At 45.3% G+C, this 17,984-nt stretch overlaps 1 protein-coding gene and 1 pseudogene across 1 annotated transcript; both read right to left on the bottom strand.

The window, feature by feature from the left end:
- Positions 1–1,083: 1,083 nt before the first annotated feature.
- On the bottom strand, positions 1,084–3,757 carry LOC119435276 (uncharacterized). Its single transcript, XM_037702190.2, has one exon. It carries the CDS (start codon positions 3,747–3,749, stop codon positions 2,976–2,978), a length of 774 nt encoding a protein of 257 aa, XP_037558118.1. The 5' UTR covers positions 3,750–3,757; the 3' UTR covers positions 1,084–2,975.
- An 8,739-nt stretch (positions 3,758–12,496) lies between these two features.
- LOC119435277 (serine protease 33-like) lies at positions 12,497–17,978 on the bottom strand (annotated as a pseudogene).
- Between the last annotated feature and the right edge of the window lie 6 nt (positions 17,979–17,984).

The raw sequence follows: 17,984 nt of genomic DNA, 5'->3' as shown, positions 1-17,984 counted from the left end.
AATGATTAATATTGCTGCACAAAATGAAGACCAAACTTAATATTTCTTACATTCAGCGCTGAAACTTATGCCTGTATGTCCTCGTGACATCATGGATTTGAAACTGTTTTCTTGTACATGGGTTGTTTTAGAGCAGAAAAAGTTCATGAAACTTGCTAGGTTGTATCTTTGGTTCCTTTGGAATACAATGCAGGCCATCTTTATCAATAAATAATTTAACTGGGCCCGAATAAACACACTCAAAATCCACGACATCACGGTGAGCTGGTATGAAAACTTCATGGTAGTGCCGCCACCTATCTTTCATTTTTGCGCCTTTTCTATTTTCCCCAAGCTTCCTTTCACACTAAGAGTGGAAGTTTTGTTAAGCAGAAGTATAATTTACCAGTACAGTTTATTATTTATCTTTACTGTCCCTTTGACCTTTCCTGCAGTGCCTACAATTGTAACTGTTCCTTGGACAATGCATTCACAAACATTCTCAATCACTCCACCGCATCTACTTCAGCATCTGCATTTTAGCCACTTGAAACTTCTGTAGATTCCAACTTGTCATTTTTACTTAGCCGGTGCCTTGTTTCACTAAACTAAAACAACAAACCTTGCCATCCTGTCTTGACTCTACAGCTACTGACACTCCATGCTACTTCCTTTATGCATCAGAGCGCTAAAATACATGAACGAAGTCGTTCCCTCGACTGTTGTGCCATCCAATTCTTGTTCTTTGTTTAAGACCTTTCTGTATTGCAGGCCAGGCACTCCATTTTGCATCTGTTAGTCCTCAAACCACATTTCATCTAGTGCTCCAGCTTTCTTCTGATGTAGTGCAGAGGCAAACTGTAAATACTTGTGAATTTATATTACAAGAAAATAAAATGTAACGTCGACCACACTCAATGGTTCAAACAATAAGAAGGCTGTTTTGATTTATACATGAAAGCTTTGTCCACAAAAAATAAATTGACACGAAATACCAGCCTGAAGTTCAACTTCAAAAATCTTGGATATGCAGGCATGGAAGGATTGAGTAACAGCTCGCATGCCGATCGCGTGGCAACCCTAATGTGGTAATTTCTGCTATACTGTAAATATCAAACCTTTTTATTGCCACAATGTTCCGTACCTCTTGCCAACAATTTCAGGGTAATGGGACATAAGTAAGGGCCTGTTTCTTTATCACCTCTGTTAACACATATCAGCATTGCCCCATACTGCAATGAATCAGGCAGACATCAGGTTTTGCTTGTAATGAAACCTTTGTTCTTTAAAATTTTTAACAACACTTATTTCTGGCTTCCATATTTACACCAGCCAAGGTTAACACACACACCGATACTTGGCAGTCGGGTGCCTCTGGAAGTCCACTGCAGATTTGCATTCTCAACACTTGTTTCAGTATATGACCACGTCTAGAAACCATTTAAAGGAGCAACTTACACAACGCCACCTTGTGTCTCAGCACAGCTTCACCCATTCCATTGATTATGGTCATGACATGCAAGCATGGCTTGAGTATGCCCTTCACAGAAATTTAAGAAAGCAGTGTTCAGCAAATAAAAAAGCCATTTCAGAAAGCCAGATCAGCTGCTTCAAGAGGAGGCTCGCTCACATGCAATAGGATAGAGCTGGAATGCAAATTTAATTTAAAAAGCCTTTGAAACATGTTTAAAAAAAAACAAAAAAAAAAACTGACGTGATTGTCTGTTTTAGAAAACAGTTTAGTAAATAACCACAGTGTTCCTCTAAGCTGCATTTAAGCACATTGAGCTTAAGTGTGCTTGAAACTTGACAGTAAACTCTATTAAACAGAATAAAATTCCCATTTTTCAGCACCAATGTACTGTTCATTCATAAACTCTACATCATCTACAGACAGTGCGTTCACAAATTCAAAGCATCCCTTGCATGAAAGCAAACACAACCATATGCAATGCAACTGCTGTATCACCATCAATGGCGATATAATTAAAAGTAAACAAGAATGTAATGTGCCAGAGTCACACGCAACACATGTTGATATTAAAAAAAAAAAAATGCTGACAGAGAATGTTAAAAAGAAGCAAAATGCCAGATTTTCTTTAATGTTTGAGTGACATTACCCAATTTGTATCACACATATTCTGATGTCAAATTGCACAGTGTCTCTGAGCAGAAAGGCAACGGCTTGCTGGAGAAATGAATACCATTGTGAAATGCTATCATAACCCAACACTGATTTGCACGTGCAAAAGGAGACTTGAGAGGAATTTTGACCCAACAGATGATACAGCAATGACCTCAATTGCCTAAAGCCATTGCACACAAGCTGCCACCTGTAAACACTTCTGCCTTCACAATCGCAAACTTCATATGTACATTAATAATAGTGCCACAGGAGGCCGCAATGCTGACAGGTATGTCTGGTACTATCATCGCACTTTCTTAGCACCCACAGCCAGTAAGAGCTAGAAGTGGTGCATTGTACAGTTGAAGTCAACGCCACGCTGTTTGCGTGTTATAATTTTTGCAGAGATGGTGCCACTTGCTCAAAGCTTCACGATGCAAGGGACATTTCCAAACAAAAGATAGTGTTCTAGTATCCTGAATGTCAGCCATTTGAATTACCCATGTCACTGCAAAGGGTTTGTCATGTATGGGCTGCTAGGGGCAGTGGCAAGCACGACAGTCAATTGCTGTGCATGGCTGCAAAGCAAAACTAAAATGTGGCACAGTGCACATAATTTGTGGCATGCGCTCCACCATCCTCAAAGCTGATATTAGCACATACTACTCTGTATCAACACGCTTTTTTGTTGTTGTTGTTGTTGTTGTTGTTACAATGAAGTATGAAAGGTGTGACACATCAACAACTGCATATGTAAGTACACATGCATGGAAGAATATCAGCTCTTTGCCTGAGCACTGAATGAGAACCTTTGGCAAGACCTAAATACCATTTATCCCAAGAATTGGGACATGAGCAAGTAGCGCCGCCTTCAGAATAACGGTGAAGAAGCTTGTGACACTGTAAGCGCGCCAGGCCGTGTGCGGTGGTCACAAGCACACATGGACAGCTTGGCCGCCTTGAGCGCATTCAGTTGCACTACGTCCGGAAGCACACAACGCACGGGCCGCAAGAAGCTGGGAAGCTCCCGCAGAGGAGTCCTGCCTAGTCGCATATGACCATTAGTCCAAAGCGCCACCTCCGACGGTGTCAGACGGCGCAGCTTGACACGCAAGTCTTTGCACCTGTCCAACTGATGCAGAGCCCGGCGGCTCAGACCAGTGCGGAGTTCGCGCACACGCTTCCAACGCTCGCGCTTGTTGAAACTGTACTGGTGACCTAGGTAACGATGCTGTCTCGCGGCACGATAGACGACGGGGTAGGACACTGGCAACGCTGGCGCGTGCAGACGACCTCGCGAGCAGCAGTACTTGCTGTAGTTGACGACCGCCGCTTGGGCACCGGGCCACTCACCGCCGTCGCAGTCAGCTGGCAGGCGCTCGACGACGGCCCGCGGACCACATGCACCACTGATCGGCTGCAGCTCGAGAAGAGACAAGAAGCGCTCCTTGCTCAGCTCGAGCGGCTTGTAGTTGTTGATGCCAGGAGTGCATCGGCGAGGACAGCGCAGGCGAGGCGGATATGTTGACGACAGCGGGACATTGGTCTTGCTTGTACTTTTCTCTTTCACGGTGCAGACGAGCTCGTTGGTGCTAATCCGGTAGACGCGCGTTACGCCCTGCTGCCCCTCGACGACTCGAAACATGATCTCATCAGCGGAACGCCTACGTAAAGCCAGACTCCCTTCCAGTAGCAGAAGATCACCTGTTGGCCAGGGTCACGGCCTACGCCATTGCTCCACTGGCTACATCCTGGACGTGTCGAAGACGACGTGCAGCCCTCGAAATGCCGCGAGCACTGACCGAAGGCGGTGGCAACTCCTCGTTTCCGCTTTCGCACTCATGAGGAGTCTCCAAGTCCACACCTTGGTACCATCAAAAACTGAAAAGGTCAATGTACACGATGGATGTCAGGAACCGAGCTCTTTTCGGTGAACATAACAATGACTCCCGCAGCGCATTTGGGTCAGTCACGTAGTGGGCGGCGACATATGTCGCAATGACACGGCGAAGACCCGGAACACCACGATACAAGATGCGGGTATACTCAGGATGGTTTCAGGGAACCACCGTCCCATTCAGCTGTCACCGTACCATAGTTTATAACCACTAGGCCTATCCAGCATCTGCCAAAAGAAGCGCGAGTAGCTTTCCAGGCTTCCCACTGCCCTTTCGCTCGCTCTTTCACCCTCGCTCGTCTTCATCTGTCTATCCGTTGGTTCTCGGCTTGGTGGCTCGGTTTCACTCGCGGTTTTGAAAAATACCACCAGAGCCAAATTTTATGCAAATCATCCCATATACTGAAATTAAACTACCGCTGTCACATGTTGATACTTCGTTATTTGCTCGTTGACAAATTTGAACTTTCCCTTTAATCATTTAAGAAATCACCGTCTCACAGCCACTTCGCTTATGAAGCAGACGATCGCACATTGCATTTTACACGATAGCAGTAGTATGTGAGGAAGAGATTGAGACATTGAGACAAACAAATGATCTGGGGTGATTATGCTTCTGTTCACTATAGTGCTGCATACGATACATATCGCTACATATGTTTCGTGGAGTCCTTGAAAGTTGCCTTTAAAAATCTATAAACGCCACTTGCGCCATCTCGCCGCTACTAGAAAAAACTTCAAAAAGCGCGAATTTCAAATCTTCACTGCTGTCACCCACGAAAAGAACGGGGTAGAATATTCAGGCAAAACTCAACTCACAATGAATGTCGACGTTAATGCGGTTAGCATTCAAGCGATGTAGCGACACAGCGCATTTCCAAAGCCTTAATTTTTTTTTCTTTTACTGAGATCTTCTTCATTCTCTGTAATTCGACGCGTCTCGTCATCTTCCTTCAGGTTTTGGCACGTACCCACGAGGTGGGGATTCGCCATGGTTCGCTATGGAACATGATATTAAGTTCGTGCTTCCTGTTAACTTATTGTTATAAATTATACTCAACTTCGTTCTCCACACTCGGCTGCTCTTGATGCCGACTTTTAGTACAATCAGCATTCTTACCCTACTTCAGGAACTTTGTGTCTAGCGCACCCAGGATCTCTGCCAGGAGAGGAGGAGGGGGGGGGGGGGGGGGTCAAGCAGCTTGCACAAATGCAATTTCCTTGCTTTAGCACGAGGAATCCAACAGCAAATAAAATGCCTAATAAATATAATAATGACACCAAGTATGATGACGATGTTTATTTCTTCAGCGTTTTACTCAAAGTAATTTAAGAGTGAATAAATAAATTTGTGAAACACACCAGCACAATCATAATATTAATACTGCGTGGTAAAATAAGACCGCCAAACATTTAAAACAGTCCGTGGCATCACACCCCGGTATATATTTATTGAAATGGGCAAAGCTTATTATTATGAACTGGGCATCACAATATTTTTAAATGTAATAAACTCTTGTAAGCAACAAGTACCTCCTTTATATGTTTTTTTTATTTCATCCATGTTTGAACTTGTGAATCGATAAGCCGTGCAGTGTGTGCTGCTATATAGATGCAGAATATGCAAAGGCACAAACGGAACCGAGATCGAGGTTTTCCTCAGACGAGCAAAATTTTTACAATAATCGGTTCAGGTCAGCCTGCTAGCTGGAACCATGCAGTGCTAATGACATGCTGATTGCAAAATAAACTGCACCACCATAAGTTTAGCAACTGTCTTGCGGAATAGATAGCATTACATTTGCTAAATGTGTTGAGCATCGACAAGATCGAGCGACCTACAGAACGCTGATTTGCGCACAGCTAGGTATGTCAAGGACGGGTGGGCTGGGCCAGGGAATCTAAGAAACCGCCACAACAAGCAGGTGGGAGGGCAGGTAAGTGAATGGCTTTGAAGTCTACGCAGAAACAAATATAGGAATGCTGGGCGCCGCCACGCCGTTTAAAAATCAGGTGAATGTTGAAAAGTGCGACAGTGACTAACGTAACATAAAATAGTTTTAAGAATGAGAGGGGGGGGGGGGGGGGGGGGGCGCATAAAAGGAGTCAAGAACGAGTCGAGAGAGCGTATCCTCACTGCCCGATCGCTCAGCACCAGACGGTCGTGGCCAGTCGCCTAGCTGAGGCTCATCTACCCTGTCGAAACAGGTGCTAACTTAGATTTCTCATAAATAAATGCAATATAGTTTCATTTCTCTTCAGAATAAGCTGCAAGTGTAAACCTTGCGCCCACGTTCATCTCCTGCGTGCACACACGTTGAAATCTGGCGCACCGCCGTAGAAGGCGGAGCGCGGCACGCAGTCGCGTGACTTCACTATAATAGAGCCATGGACATTCTCTCTCTTGTGGAAGCCTGCAAAAATAATCTGTTTCACAACACTGGCATTTTCGTGTGCTCGATATCTACAAGGAGCTAGTGTGGGACAAAGCACAGGTAGTCAATGCAGGGACATATCCGCCTCGCAAATCTAGGGAACCTGCACAAGACGACATCTGGCAACACTGGTGTGTTCTGGTGGGGATTTAGTCGCTCCCGGGATTTAGTCGCTCCCGATCGAAGGCGCTCGCTCTTTGGGTTCGGTCCGGTGAGCGACGCGGACGACCCGCGCGTGCGCCGATCCACGCTTCGCGAGACGTCCTCGCGTGGCTCGGAGCGGGGCACCGGTATGGACGAACACGGATCGTTCGAACGCGCCACCGTTCGAGTGACCGTACACGTGAACGACTAGGCGAGGGTATCATAGCATGGGGTGAACATATTCGCTCGCTATCCGGTCGCGGTGAGTCGGACTTCCTTGATTTGTCCGCGCACCTATGTGAATGTTCTATTGGTTGTAATTCGGCTAGTGTGCATTAGTGTATGAAAGGTGCAATAAATGCCCTTTTGATTGTTTGCACTACTGTGTTGTCGTTCCTTTGTCCCAAGAGCACATGTGAGACCCCACAGTGTTTGTTCGGCTCGTCAAATATGCATCGCGAAGCTTTTATAAATCTGTGATAACTGATGATCGATCCCTTGCTTTGCTCTGACTTACATAATGTCACACAGCAGTATACCATAATGTGATCGTTTATATTATCCCATCTGTAATTACCTCAAGAAAGCTGCATGTAGCCAAGGCTGAAGTTACATGCCTTCTGCAGGTTCTCGCAGTCTATGTGTGGTCCGCGTATACATATCGTCTGCGTGATTCTTTTATATTTCGTCGTTCATATAACTAGATCAAGTTGTTTATTATTGCATTCATTATTACTGCATTGCACTATATGAATCTTCTTGTAATCAGATTTTTTTTTCCCCTCCTGCGAAGGCAAGTGGAGGAAAAGTTATCGTCTGCCGGCTGTACTCGTTGTTTTTCTTTCTTGCACCGCTCTTCCTACTCTATCTCGTGATTGAAATGAGAAGCAATCATTCGCAAATTTTGTTTTGTTTTTAATTTTCGTGAATTTATGCATTTACAAACAATGTAAACGCTTTGTGGATGCCTAAGTGAATTTTTCTCGAGTTCGCCTCTGTCTTGTCCGCATTTCCTTTCTTTAAGGGGAGATGCTCCTCAGAAACATTTCTTTTTAAATAATAATGCTGGGTGAATGAAAATTTTACCACTTATAGAGCTAGATCTCTTCATTCGAAATCTACTTTTAGTTTTAGGATATCTCGATGCTTTCATGTCCTAAGTACCATGCATAAGTGAGAAACAGTGCATGTTTGTGCAGCTGCTGGACTTAGCAGTTAGCATGATAGAGCAGTGCAAAATTATTTTTCTTGTCCCTAACACTCCACTGAGTGCTAATAAGCAAGATAATGTGATTCCCTTTACAGGCAACATTTTAAGAGAATTTCGTATCTGGTGCTTCATATTCAGTGGCTGGTGCCCGAGTACATTAAAAATTTTCACCCTTAAAAAAATTACTTGATTGCATTAAATCCTAGATAAGTGCATTCTACATATCCTAAAAATTACGCCCATCAAGTGTGGTCTTGATTGGACCACAATAAGTACATAAAATGTTGTGCACAAACGCCTTCTTTTGCCCAAAATATGAAGTTGAGAAAAATGCGATTGAAAGTTTTAAAAGTTATTTACTTCTGTTAATTATCATTATTACTTCTCAGGGAGATTGTGATGTGGCAAAGCTAACCTTGGAGAGAAAAAGCTTTGGCCTACCACCTTGCACGAGCCCAATGGCGTGTGAAACCGCGGTTTGACGCATCGCGCGCTTAGAAATGTGTCTTATCTGTGCCTTTTCTTGCCACCTCGAGGGCTTTAATCGAGTTTATTATACTTTTCCCGATCATTTCTGGCTCTGATTTCTTCATATGTGAAATAGGAGAGATCAATGTTGCTGAAACAACTAAAAACACAAAACCAGTTTTTTTAATGAAAATCGCCGTTTTTTGACCCTCCTCTCCCCTTAACGCTGCGAGTTCGGTACTTCCTATAAATATAGTCATGAACGCCACGCGCGTTATCAACCATGACATTCTCGACAGGAAAGTAACGAGCTCTGAGTTTTCACGAAAAGAAACGCAAGCAAGGCAGATGACGATTATTGTTTGGGAGCAACATACAACCCAAAGGGTGTAAACTTTGGGTTGTATTCAAAGTTTACACCATTTTATTATTAAAAATTAAGTTTACACCATTTGGGGCGTAGCTTGACCCCAAACGATAATCGTCATCTGTCTTGCTTGCAATTCCTTTCTATAAACGCCTGCGCTCGCTATTTTAAGAGTGCTGTATAGTTTGAGCAAAATACGCCCAAAAGGCTGTATACATTTCTTTTTTTTTTTAGTATATACTTTGCTGTCATCAATGCTACGCTCTTAAATAACTTTGCGCCCTTCGGAGCTTGTCCCACAACGATAACCGTCATCTATCTTGCCCACATTTCCTTCATTTAACGTTGCGAGCCTGCAGTACTTCAAGGTCACAAACGGCATGCGCGTTCTCAGCGTGACATGGCATTCTCGACAGGAAAGTAGCGAGCGTCTATAGTTTTCAAGAAAGCAAACGCAAGTAAGGCAGATGATAATTTTTGTGGGACAAGATTAACTCCAAAGGGGCAAACTTTTTTTAAGAGTGTACGTGTCACGCTGATAACGCGCATGTCATTCGTGATCTGGAATTACCGGGCGGAAGACACACAAGGCGATTATTGTTTGGGGATACCGTCCCCAAAGGGTGCAAAATTTTTTAGAGCATGTAATTAAAAAAATTTACATGCTTTGCGGCACTTACAATAGTGTGTGCACTTCCTTTCTTCAGCGCACCCGGTACTTTTCTGTCAGGTACGCTATATGTCACGCTGATACACGGATGCCGTTAATTCATGGTAACCTGATAGTCTGAAAGCGCGCAACGTTGCGCTCGCTAGAAGTTGGGGTCCAGAGCCCCAAAGGATGCAAATTTTTCTCGAAGGGTACACTTTAAACTATTTCACCATCCTTATCTCGTCCCAACAATAATCGCACTGTAATTCGCACCCCCTTGGCGACTTGCCTCAACTGTTCTCCAACAGTAATCACTAGAGGCCGGATCTTTAGGCATTAAAGAAGAGCGTTTTAGGCGCCAAAAATAGGCAGGCAATTGAAACAACGTTTTAGGCCTCCAACGTCCTAAATATAGGCACAATAAATTTTTACATAAATGCAAATAATTTCAAACGAAGACGTGCGCGGCCTATATTTACGATAGGAAAACAAGAAATGTTATGACTACGATGGCACAAAGGCGCCAAAAGTTGAACATAGCCGTGCAATTGTCCCATAAAACTGCTGAACTAACGACGATCAATTGGCCTAATTCAATAAGCACACTGCTCATATTCATGTTCAATGGCCACTGTACTCGAGCGTCGCATATAGTGAAACAGGCATGAAAAAGAATACTTGAAAGCTGGAAATACTGATTAGAAAAAGCGATACTTTATGTCTGCCTGACGCAATTAAATTAAGACACAACAAAAACAGACAAATAACAAATGCAAGAGAGACAACGATTTATTAAGAAATTAGCATGTTCTTACACGAGGACTGTTAGGTACAACTCTTGGCAATTTTCTCATATAGAATGACATTATCCGAATTGTACAGGCAAGGCGTCCCAACACTGCCAAATACACTTCCGCCCATTTGAAGTGCACATGTTTGAAGAAATCTGTTTGGAGAGGGCGCGGAACGTAGTCTAAGAATCACTGTGAAGGTTGTGGAAACAATAGCAAACTACCACCATCTCCAGATTTTTGGATTAAATATTGTGCCTCTTGGATTGAGAATGATCTCATACGCTGAGAAGAAACGCCCGACGGCGGTGAACACCTTAAAAAGTAAATTACAAAAGAAAACAAAAGCCGCGTGCACATCACATTTTTCTTCTTTTGCTCTTCACTTTCCTTTCCCCTGACGGCTCTCCGCGGTTCGCATTCGCCAACTGCTCGCGCAATGTCAGCGCGGCGGCGTATGCTGGCGGGCGCGTCCCATTTCAATGCTGCTAACAGTTGTTTTCGGGAGTTGGTTGAACTAAAGGACTAGGTTGAACCCCATAGAGTTCCAAACAGTCAATGTTGCCCGGTAACATGAATAAAATCTCTAACTGCCCTCGAAAGCGAAACTTGAGACTAAATAGTGTTCATATAGGTGCCGATATTGGAAATAGGCATTTATAGGCATTTACAGGCATTTAGGCACAAACGCCAAAAGAGGCATTTATAGGCACCATAAAAACACTATAAAAGCCCTTCTTAACCTCTTATTCATGCTCATATATCAAAGTGGGGCGATAGGAGCGCAAGGAACAAAAAAGGCATTTGCCTAAAATCCGGTCTCTAGTAATCACCATCTATCGTGCAGCTCTTTCTTTAACGCTGCACGCCCTGTATTACTTTCAGGTCAGGAACGGTATGCACGTATTACAGTCGAACCCGGATATATCGAACCCACTTATAACGAATTATTGTGTATATAGAACATCCGTAAAATCCCCTTGAAAATTTCTCTATAAAATTTCAATTTTATATGCCGAATTACCCATATAGCGAACTTTTTGTGATCCCCTTCAGATTCGATATATTAGGATTCGACTGTGTCTTCACATGTCATTCTTGAAGTGGCATAGGCGTGTGTAGGGCTTACCCCCACCCCCGCCCCTTACTCCCGGCCCCCATTACAGGGGCCAAACTATCTTGCAGCGTTCCAAGGGTTGATTTATCGCGCAGTCATACATATGTGACGTAGGTTTCTTTTTCTTTTTTTCAAAAATGTGGTTTTACGTACCAAAACCACGATCTGATTTTGAGGCACGCCGTAGTGGGGGACTCCGGAAATTTGGACCACCTGGGGTTCATTAACGTGCACCTAAATCTAAGTGCACGGGTGTTTTCGCATTTCGCTCCCATCGAAATGCGGCCGCCGTGGCCGGGATTCGATCCCGCGACCTCGTGCTCAGCAGCCCAAGGTTTCCTTTTAGAACTCGATTTCCACAACACAAATACACTTAAACGTTACATCTTCCGAGAAAGGAAAAACGTACTTATTAAGGTAAGGCTAATAAACGTAGACAATGTGAGGAAAGGTTCTAGCGCTTACACGTACATCATGTCCATTTATTTAAATCAAAAAGCCTGCAACCTCCTTTTGACCAATGATCGAAGCTGGAAGACAGTGCAATGGCCTGCTCAAAAGAGAGAAAAAAAAAAAAAAAAAAATGCGGACGCAACCACTGATGGCGCTCGTGCAGCTATAATGACCGTGCCTTTATTTTTGCACTGTTCCAAAGCAGATCACGGGGAACAATGGCCATGGCAACCCTGGCAGTCCAACAGGAAAGTGGCGAGCTCAAGAGTGGTAAAGGAAGGGGGCGCAAGATAGATGTTGATTTTTGTTCGGGGACAAGCCCTAAAGGCCATAAACCTTTTGTGTACGATGTCAATTAAGCTGCATATATATTATACAATCGTATACATACTACACAAAAGCAGATCAAATCTTAACGTTTGTTACGCAAACATACAAGAAAGATTACCTCCTCAGTTGCAACCCCGAGAGAATCGCAACAGTGAGCGAAGGACGTCCACCCGAAGCAGATATACATAATGTGTTTCATCACATGCCCGACGTCGTCCACGTGGAGGGGCAACAATACCATTTTTTGGCAGTCAAGTTCCAAGCTTTGACGTCGTCTCCACGCAGCACACAATGCACAATATCTCTGAGCATTTCACTGACGATCTAAAGCGAGGAAAAAAAAAAAAAAAAAAAAAAACAGCGATAACCAAGACGCAGGACCAGTAGGAGGCACACACAGAGTCGCCAGCGACTGTGTATGCGTGGGTCTCCTCCTGGTCCTGCTTCTTGGTTATCGCTTTTTTTTTTTTTTTTCCGCATAAGAACACGAATTACCGAGTCCAGCAATTCACGCTTCCCTGACGATCTGTATGTTCCTGCGATTTCTTTTTAATGCGATGTGTACAACTATCTAAATACGCGGCACAGTGCCTCCAGAGGATATTTCGCAACGCTGTGCACTGATCCGACGTTGGCAATCACCGCAAAAGCATGTTCATCAATGCCGGAACAGCGTATTTATTTCGGTACAAAAGCCGCGACATGATCAGTCTACAGAGGCGCTCGTGACGTGACCACGGATCCATGCCAGGTAACTGTCCACGCGCGTGTACACGCCGAAGGTGAAGGGCCTCGCGCACGCGTGCCCCCAGCTGACGAGGCCCAAGAGCACGGGTCGCCCGTCCACGAATCCGACCAAGGGCCCCCGCTGTCCCCTTCGCAGGCGTCGGCACGGTAGGCCTCGCCGAATCCGGCGCAAAACGCTGTGGGCGCCACGTGCTCCACGGCCGCCTCGCAGCGCTCGCGGCTGGTGATGGGCAGCGATGCCTCCTGCAGTTTAAGCGCGGGGCCGCCGCGGGGTCCGACGCGGCCCCAGCCGAAGAGGACGCCCTGCGAGAAGCGCTCGAGGTAGCCCCCGGCTGGCGGCAAGCAGGCCACGGTCAGCCGCTCGGCGCGCCGTTCCAGTAGCAGCAGGGCGACGTCGTGCTCTCGCGACGGGGTCCCGCGCACGTAGTCCGGATGCGGCACGGCGCGCAGCACGCCGATCCGCGGGCCACTCTGGCGCGTCGCTCCCAGCAACACGGCCAACTGGGTGTCGCTCCGTTCTGGCAGGCAGTGGGCGGCCGTGAGGGCCCACCGCTGGGCGATCAGGCTACAGCCGCACACGAAGCGTCCGGACTGCAGCAGCTGCGCCACCCAGGGTGCGTTGCGCGCGCGGACGCCGTCTGCCACGCGACGGCGGCGACTTCGGTCTTCGTCGGTGGGAAGGCCCGCGGTGCAGAGACCGCCGTCGTCCTCTTCCGTCACGAGCAGGGCCCGCTGCAAGCTAACCGTGCGGTTCCCTTCCGCACACACAAGTAGGCGCCGGGCTCCCAGAACCGGTCGGGCGTGGGTGGCGGCAGCCGCTGGCCGTTGCGGAGCCAGTAGAGCCGGTCGGCCGAGCCGGGCGCCGAGTCGCAGGCTTCTGTGGAAACACCGGGCGCCACTCGCGACCAGGGCAGCTCGGAGTGGGGAGACGCGGCGGCTGGCCCCAGGAGGGCGGCCACGAGCACGACCAGCATGACGACCGCCTAGCGGGACTCGTCACGCGCCTGCCTGCTGGTTGACCTCGATTTCAAAAGTTGCTTCGGTCGAACAGCCGTTTTTAACGACCTCCAGCAGGGCAGCATGAGCGCGCCGGGTTTTATGCAGCGCACGCTCCTGGAGTCGAGGCGCGACGGTGTTTGCATCCTGGGGCCGGTGATGAAGCACAACTCGAGAGCGCCTCGTCGCGCTCTCCAGCACGCATTTATTTTTTTTTATTTTTGGCCTAGCAGCTGTCTGGAGTCTTGGAGTTTGAATACTTGCGGCGAATTCGGCAGCGCCCGGACGCGTGCGATGCATTTTCATCTGGTGTGAAGTATTCATTAGACACATGTGCCCATGTTCATGGTTGTTCTTGCAGTAATTTTACGGCAGCCTCACTGTATGATTTTTGCCCCTTCCCCTTTCTGGTCAGGTGCAATATTCATTACCCTCAGACTGACTTATTTGGTGTAATTTCATCAATTCACTAGAAGAATGGCAAAACTGTCATCACAGCATAACTGTGATTGTTTCAATGTTACCCCATGTTTTGCTGTTAAATGTATTATATGTATAAATGAAAAAAAAAAAAAAAAAAACTTTTTGAAATTCGCTATTTGACTGGCGCCATATATTTGGAAAATAAAAGGAGAAACAAAGCTTAGATAAACCACTTTGTTGCTACTTCCCCTACACAAAATGATAGTCAAAAAGCTGTGGAAACTGCAGTTAAACCCCAGCTTCACCACCATAAACACATGCTATTCGCAGAGGTCATCAGGCTGAACCCAGGATGTTTACAAGCCTACAAGCTCTTGCGAGAGACACAACCAGACTCCAAGGTCCTGTACATCAGCAGCTTGTTTCCTGCATCAGCACACTAAAATGAAAACTCTCAGTGTGAAGGTTTAATTATTACCATGAAGTGAATTTTAGGCGTAAATTTACTAATTTTCTATATAACCACCAGCCCTGACCAAGCAATTTTGCCACTGATAGAGCAGCTGCTGGCCACAATTGTAAAACTTCTGATTAATCAGTGCACTTGACCAATCACTTCATCACATTTAAAACACTTTTCAAACGGCCTGCTCATTGTGGGAGGGAATAGAAAGAAGCAGCTGGGTACAAGGATGGGACTATGGCGGACAGGCCAAAATTTCATGGCCAGCTTGAAACAGCATATGTGCTATGTCAATTGTGCCGAGTGATTTTGCCTTCAGTAGTCTGTTTTTAATGCTTGTTGCAGCTTCAGCTGATGCTCAGGTTAAAATCTGCTATGCCATTTTGGCCTTTCCTGGCACAATCTGTGTAGAGAACATTACCATGCTCCCAGAAGATGCTCAACTTGACCATTCCCGATGAACGCATGGTTCTAGCCTTTTTCTGCATCTGTAAGTTCAAATGCTGTTATTGTTTGCTTGGTAATATGGTCTCTGTAATGCAACAATGCATATAATATTTGTCCACTGTGACGAGAAAATGAAAAGGTGGAGGGGGGTCAGGCTCAGAAGCCAGCCTAGAGGGATGGGGGACAGCAATAAGAAAGGAAGGCGAGGTAGTGAAGTGTAGAAAGCTACATGTACCTCAACTGACTCATCTCAGACTGGGTTGAGGCTAGGAAAGTACTAATGAAGTCGATGGTTAAGGCGACTTGCACAAAATATGTTAGGAGCACTCTTGTTGCATGCTGCACATTCACTCTCTTGCCAGGCTCCCAGCATCAGCTCCGAAAGTGGGTGGTCATCTCAGCAAAACTTGTCTGGACATTCGTTTATTCTGATGAGCTATGTGAGAAAGGCACCAGGGTCTCTCAAATACAGCTGCAATGTTACCATGGCCACTTCTTCCGGATGTCTTTTTGCATGGGAGTCTGCAACCATGGAACTTAGTGCAACAAGATCTGGGATATGAGCAGGAAGTTATTATGAATGCTGTACACCGACCCCAGGCTCACACTAACCTGCTGCTCTTGAGACGGCTGCCAGTGGGCATGAGGACCCCTATTTTTTTTTGTATAGTTTGTGGCTCTGTTTGTTGTCTTACAGACCTGGCCTATTTGGCCACATCGAAGGCATCTGGACCATCTGACCACAGTGGCATAACAGAGGTCATTCATACAATTCCAGCAGCTTGGCATGAATCTCCTTGGTATTGTTTTCTTTCAAATGTGGAAAATAGACCAATTAACAACACAAGCCTGGACATTCCAGAGTGCTGGCACCACTTTGTTTCTGCCACCCCAATGGTATTCTATGGAGCAATAGCATGCAATACTTTTACGGCACCAAAACTAGAGGGTTGTGTTTGATGCTGGTTGTGTAACACTACTGCCTTTTTTTTGAGGGGGCTGGTAATTTTAACTCTATGAGTGAACCTGGTATTTGACAACGCATGTCTACCACAAAGAAGCACAATATTCTGCAGCAAGTCGTGTCATTTGTTATAAAGAAATATGTGACTACATACCGTTATTACATTTCTTGCTTTCAACAGCACTTTTTAAGTGTTAATAGTGCCATTTTCACTTGTCAAGGGCTTGCACTCCCAGATTTTCCAGCAGAAAACTGTTTAGAACTGGGACAGAACACATAGATTAGGATCCCTGCAGGAGAGTCTGTTCAGGCTGAATACTAAATTTACAGCTCCCACTGTGTGAAGTGAAAACAAACGCAGTGACTTGGAAGTGAGGAACATTTATGACTTGCTGAATTAGTTTCAGAACAAAAACGATGAGACTGAGTAAGCTGATGGAGAAAGAAATTTACAGTGTTGCTACTAGTCATCATCTTCGTCATCAGAGTGCTGCCGGCGGTTTCCAGCATTAAGGCGAAGTACCGCACCAGGGCTGGGGTATGGGCGCATCTGGTAAAGTGGCCCACTTGCAGTCGTGTCGGCACCCGTCTTGGCTTCATTGCTCTTCTCCAGGCCTGTCGACCACTTCCCACTGCAAGTACATATTTGAAAGGTTCCTTCTTTGCAACATTGTCTCAAATCAGCAACTACAGTAGGCTCCCGTAATGACTCCCGAATTCCATGCGAAAATATTTGCTTTACATGAATTGTCAATTCTGTTACACCGAGCTTCCGTGACCATCACTGATGCTTGCTAATTGGCTCAGCGAGTGGCTTGGAGTGACCTCTCACTCCTGCTGAAGCAGGAAGTTCTTTATGTACTTAAACCCTGCCAGTATGACGATGATACTGACGCATTGCAGGGCTGACAACATGATACATGAAGTCAGGAGACCCTCGAGGTGCCTTTGTAGGTTGATGGCAATGGTGAGCACACTGCCAAAGAGGCATGAACAAGTGACGCTGACAATGCTCTGACTACTTTGACACATTGCTTCAACATGAGGGCACTGGACGGTCTTTTAGAAAACCAGGTGAAATTTCAGTTTTGAGAGAACACACAGATTTTAAAAGTGCCAACAAGCAAACATTACTGATTGGCCCAAATAAATGTACATAAATGAATGCTTTGAATCATGCAATTGCAATAAATTTTTTTTCGCTTGCAATTTCAGATAGTAATATTTGTGTGCACTTAGAATGGTGTTTGTTTTCTTCCGTAAAGGCAAACTTCTGATAAGATGAACAAGCTTTCTTGGCCCCTTTGATCTTGCCTTAGCAGGAGTCTACACTATGTGCAACATGCTATCAAGCGTACAAATTTGACAGACTAATGCTCATCTCATGTTGTGAAATGAATAGTAATAAAGTTCTCCCAGGGCTGATGATACGATACATATGGCCATCATAAAATTCTAAGCAAGTGCTCCTGCCCCCGCAAACCATACAATGCCCCCATATTTTCATGATAATTTAAATATGCTATATGGAACCAAGCAAGAGTGCCCTCTTAAAAGGAAGGTGGGGATGGGGATCGCACAGAATATTATGGTGTATACAAAATACACATCTGCCAAGCATGGGACATTATTTTTTTCTGTTGAATTATTAACACTTTAACTACAATTAGCTTTCTTTACCATTTAACTGGTTGAAGCCAAGCGAGCCACAGCTCTGCACTTCTGCACAGGCTTGTTCGAGGTCTTTGTGCTCAAATAATTGATTAATATACACAGCAGGGTGTTCTGTTCTATGTAAATAATCAAATTAATCATATATATGAGCAACTTAAGGCTTAGTCTGGTTAAAAATTTTAACCAAATGATGCTCTGTCTGCAAATCATGCTTGTAGTTGAGCCTTTTAGTACACATCTTTGCCACATATACAACTTTGATCACATTATTAGCTTACATAACTGTCACCTACTAGTGCCCT

This window comes from Dermacentor silvarum, unplaced genomic scaffold, assembly GCF_013339745.2.
Source record: "Dermacentor silvarum isolate Dsil-2018 unplaced genomic scaffold, BIME_Dsil_1.4 Seq592, whole genome shotgun sequence".
NCBI classification, from domain to species: Eukaryota; Metazoa; Arthropoda; class Arachnida; order Ixodida; family Ixodidae; genus Dermacentor; species Dermacentor silvarum.
The sequence above is the reverse complement of the archived record's forward strand: the minus strand, read 5'-3'. Positions and strand labels throughout refer to the sequence as shown.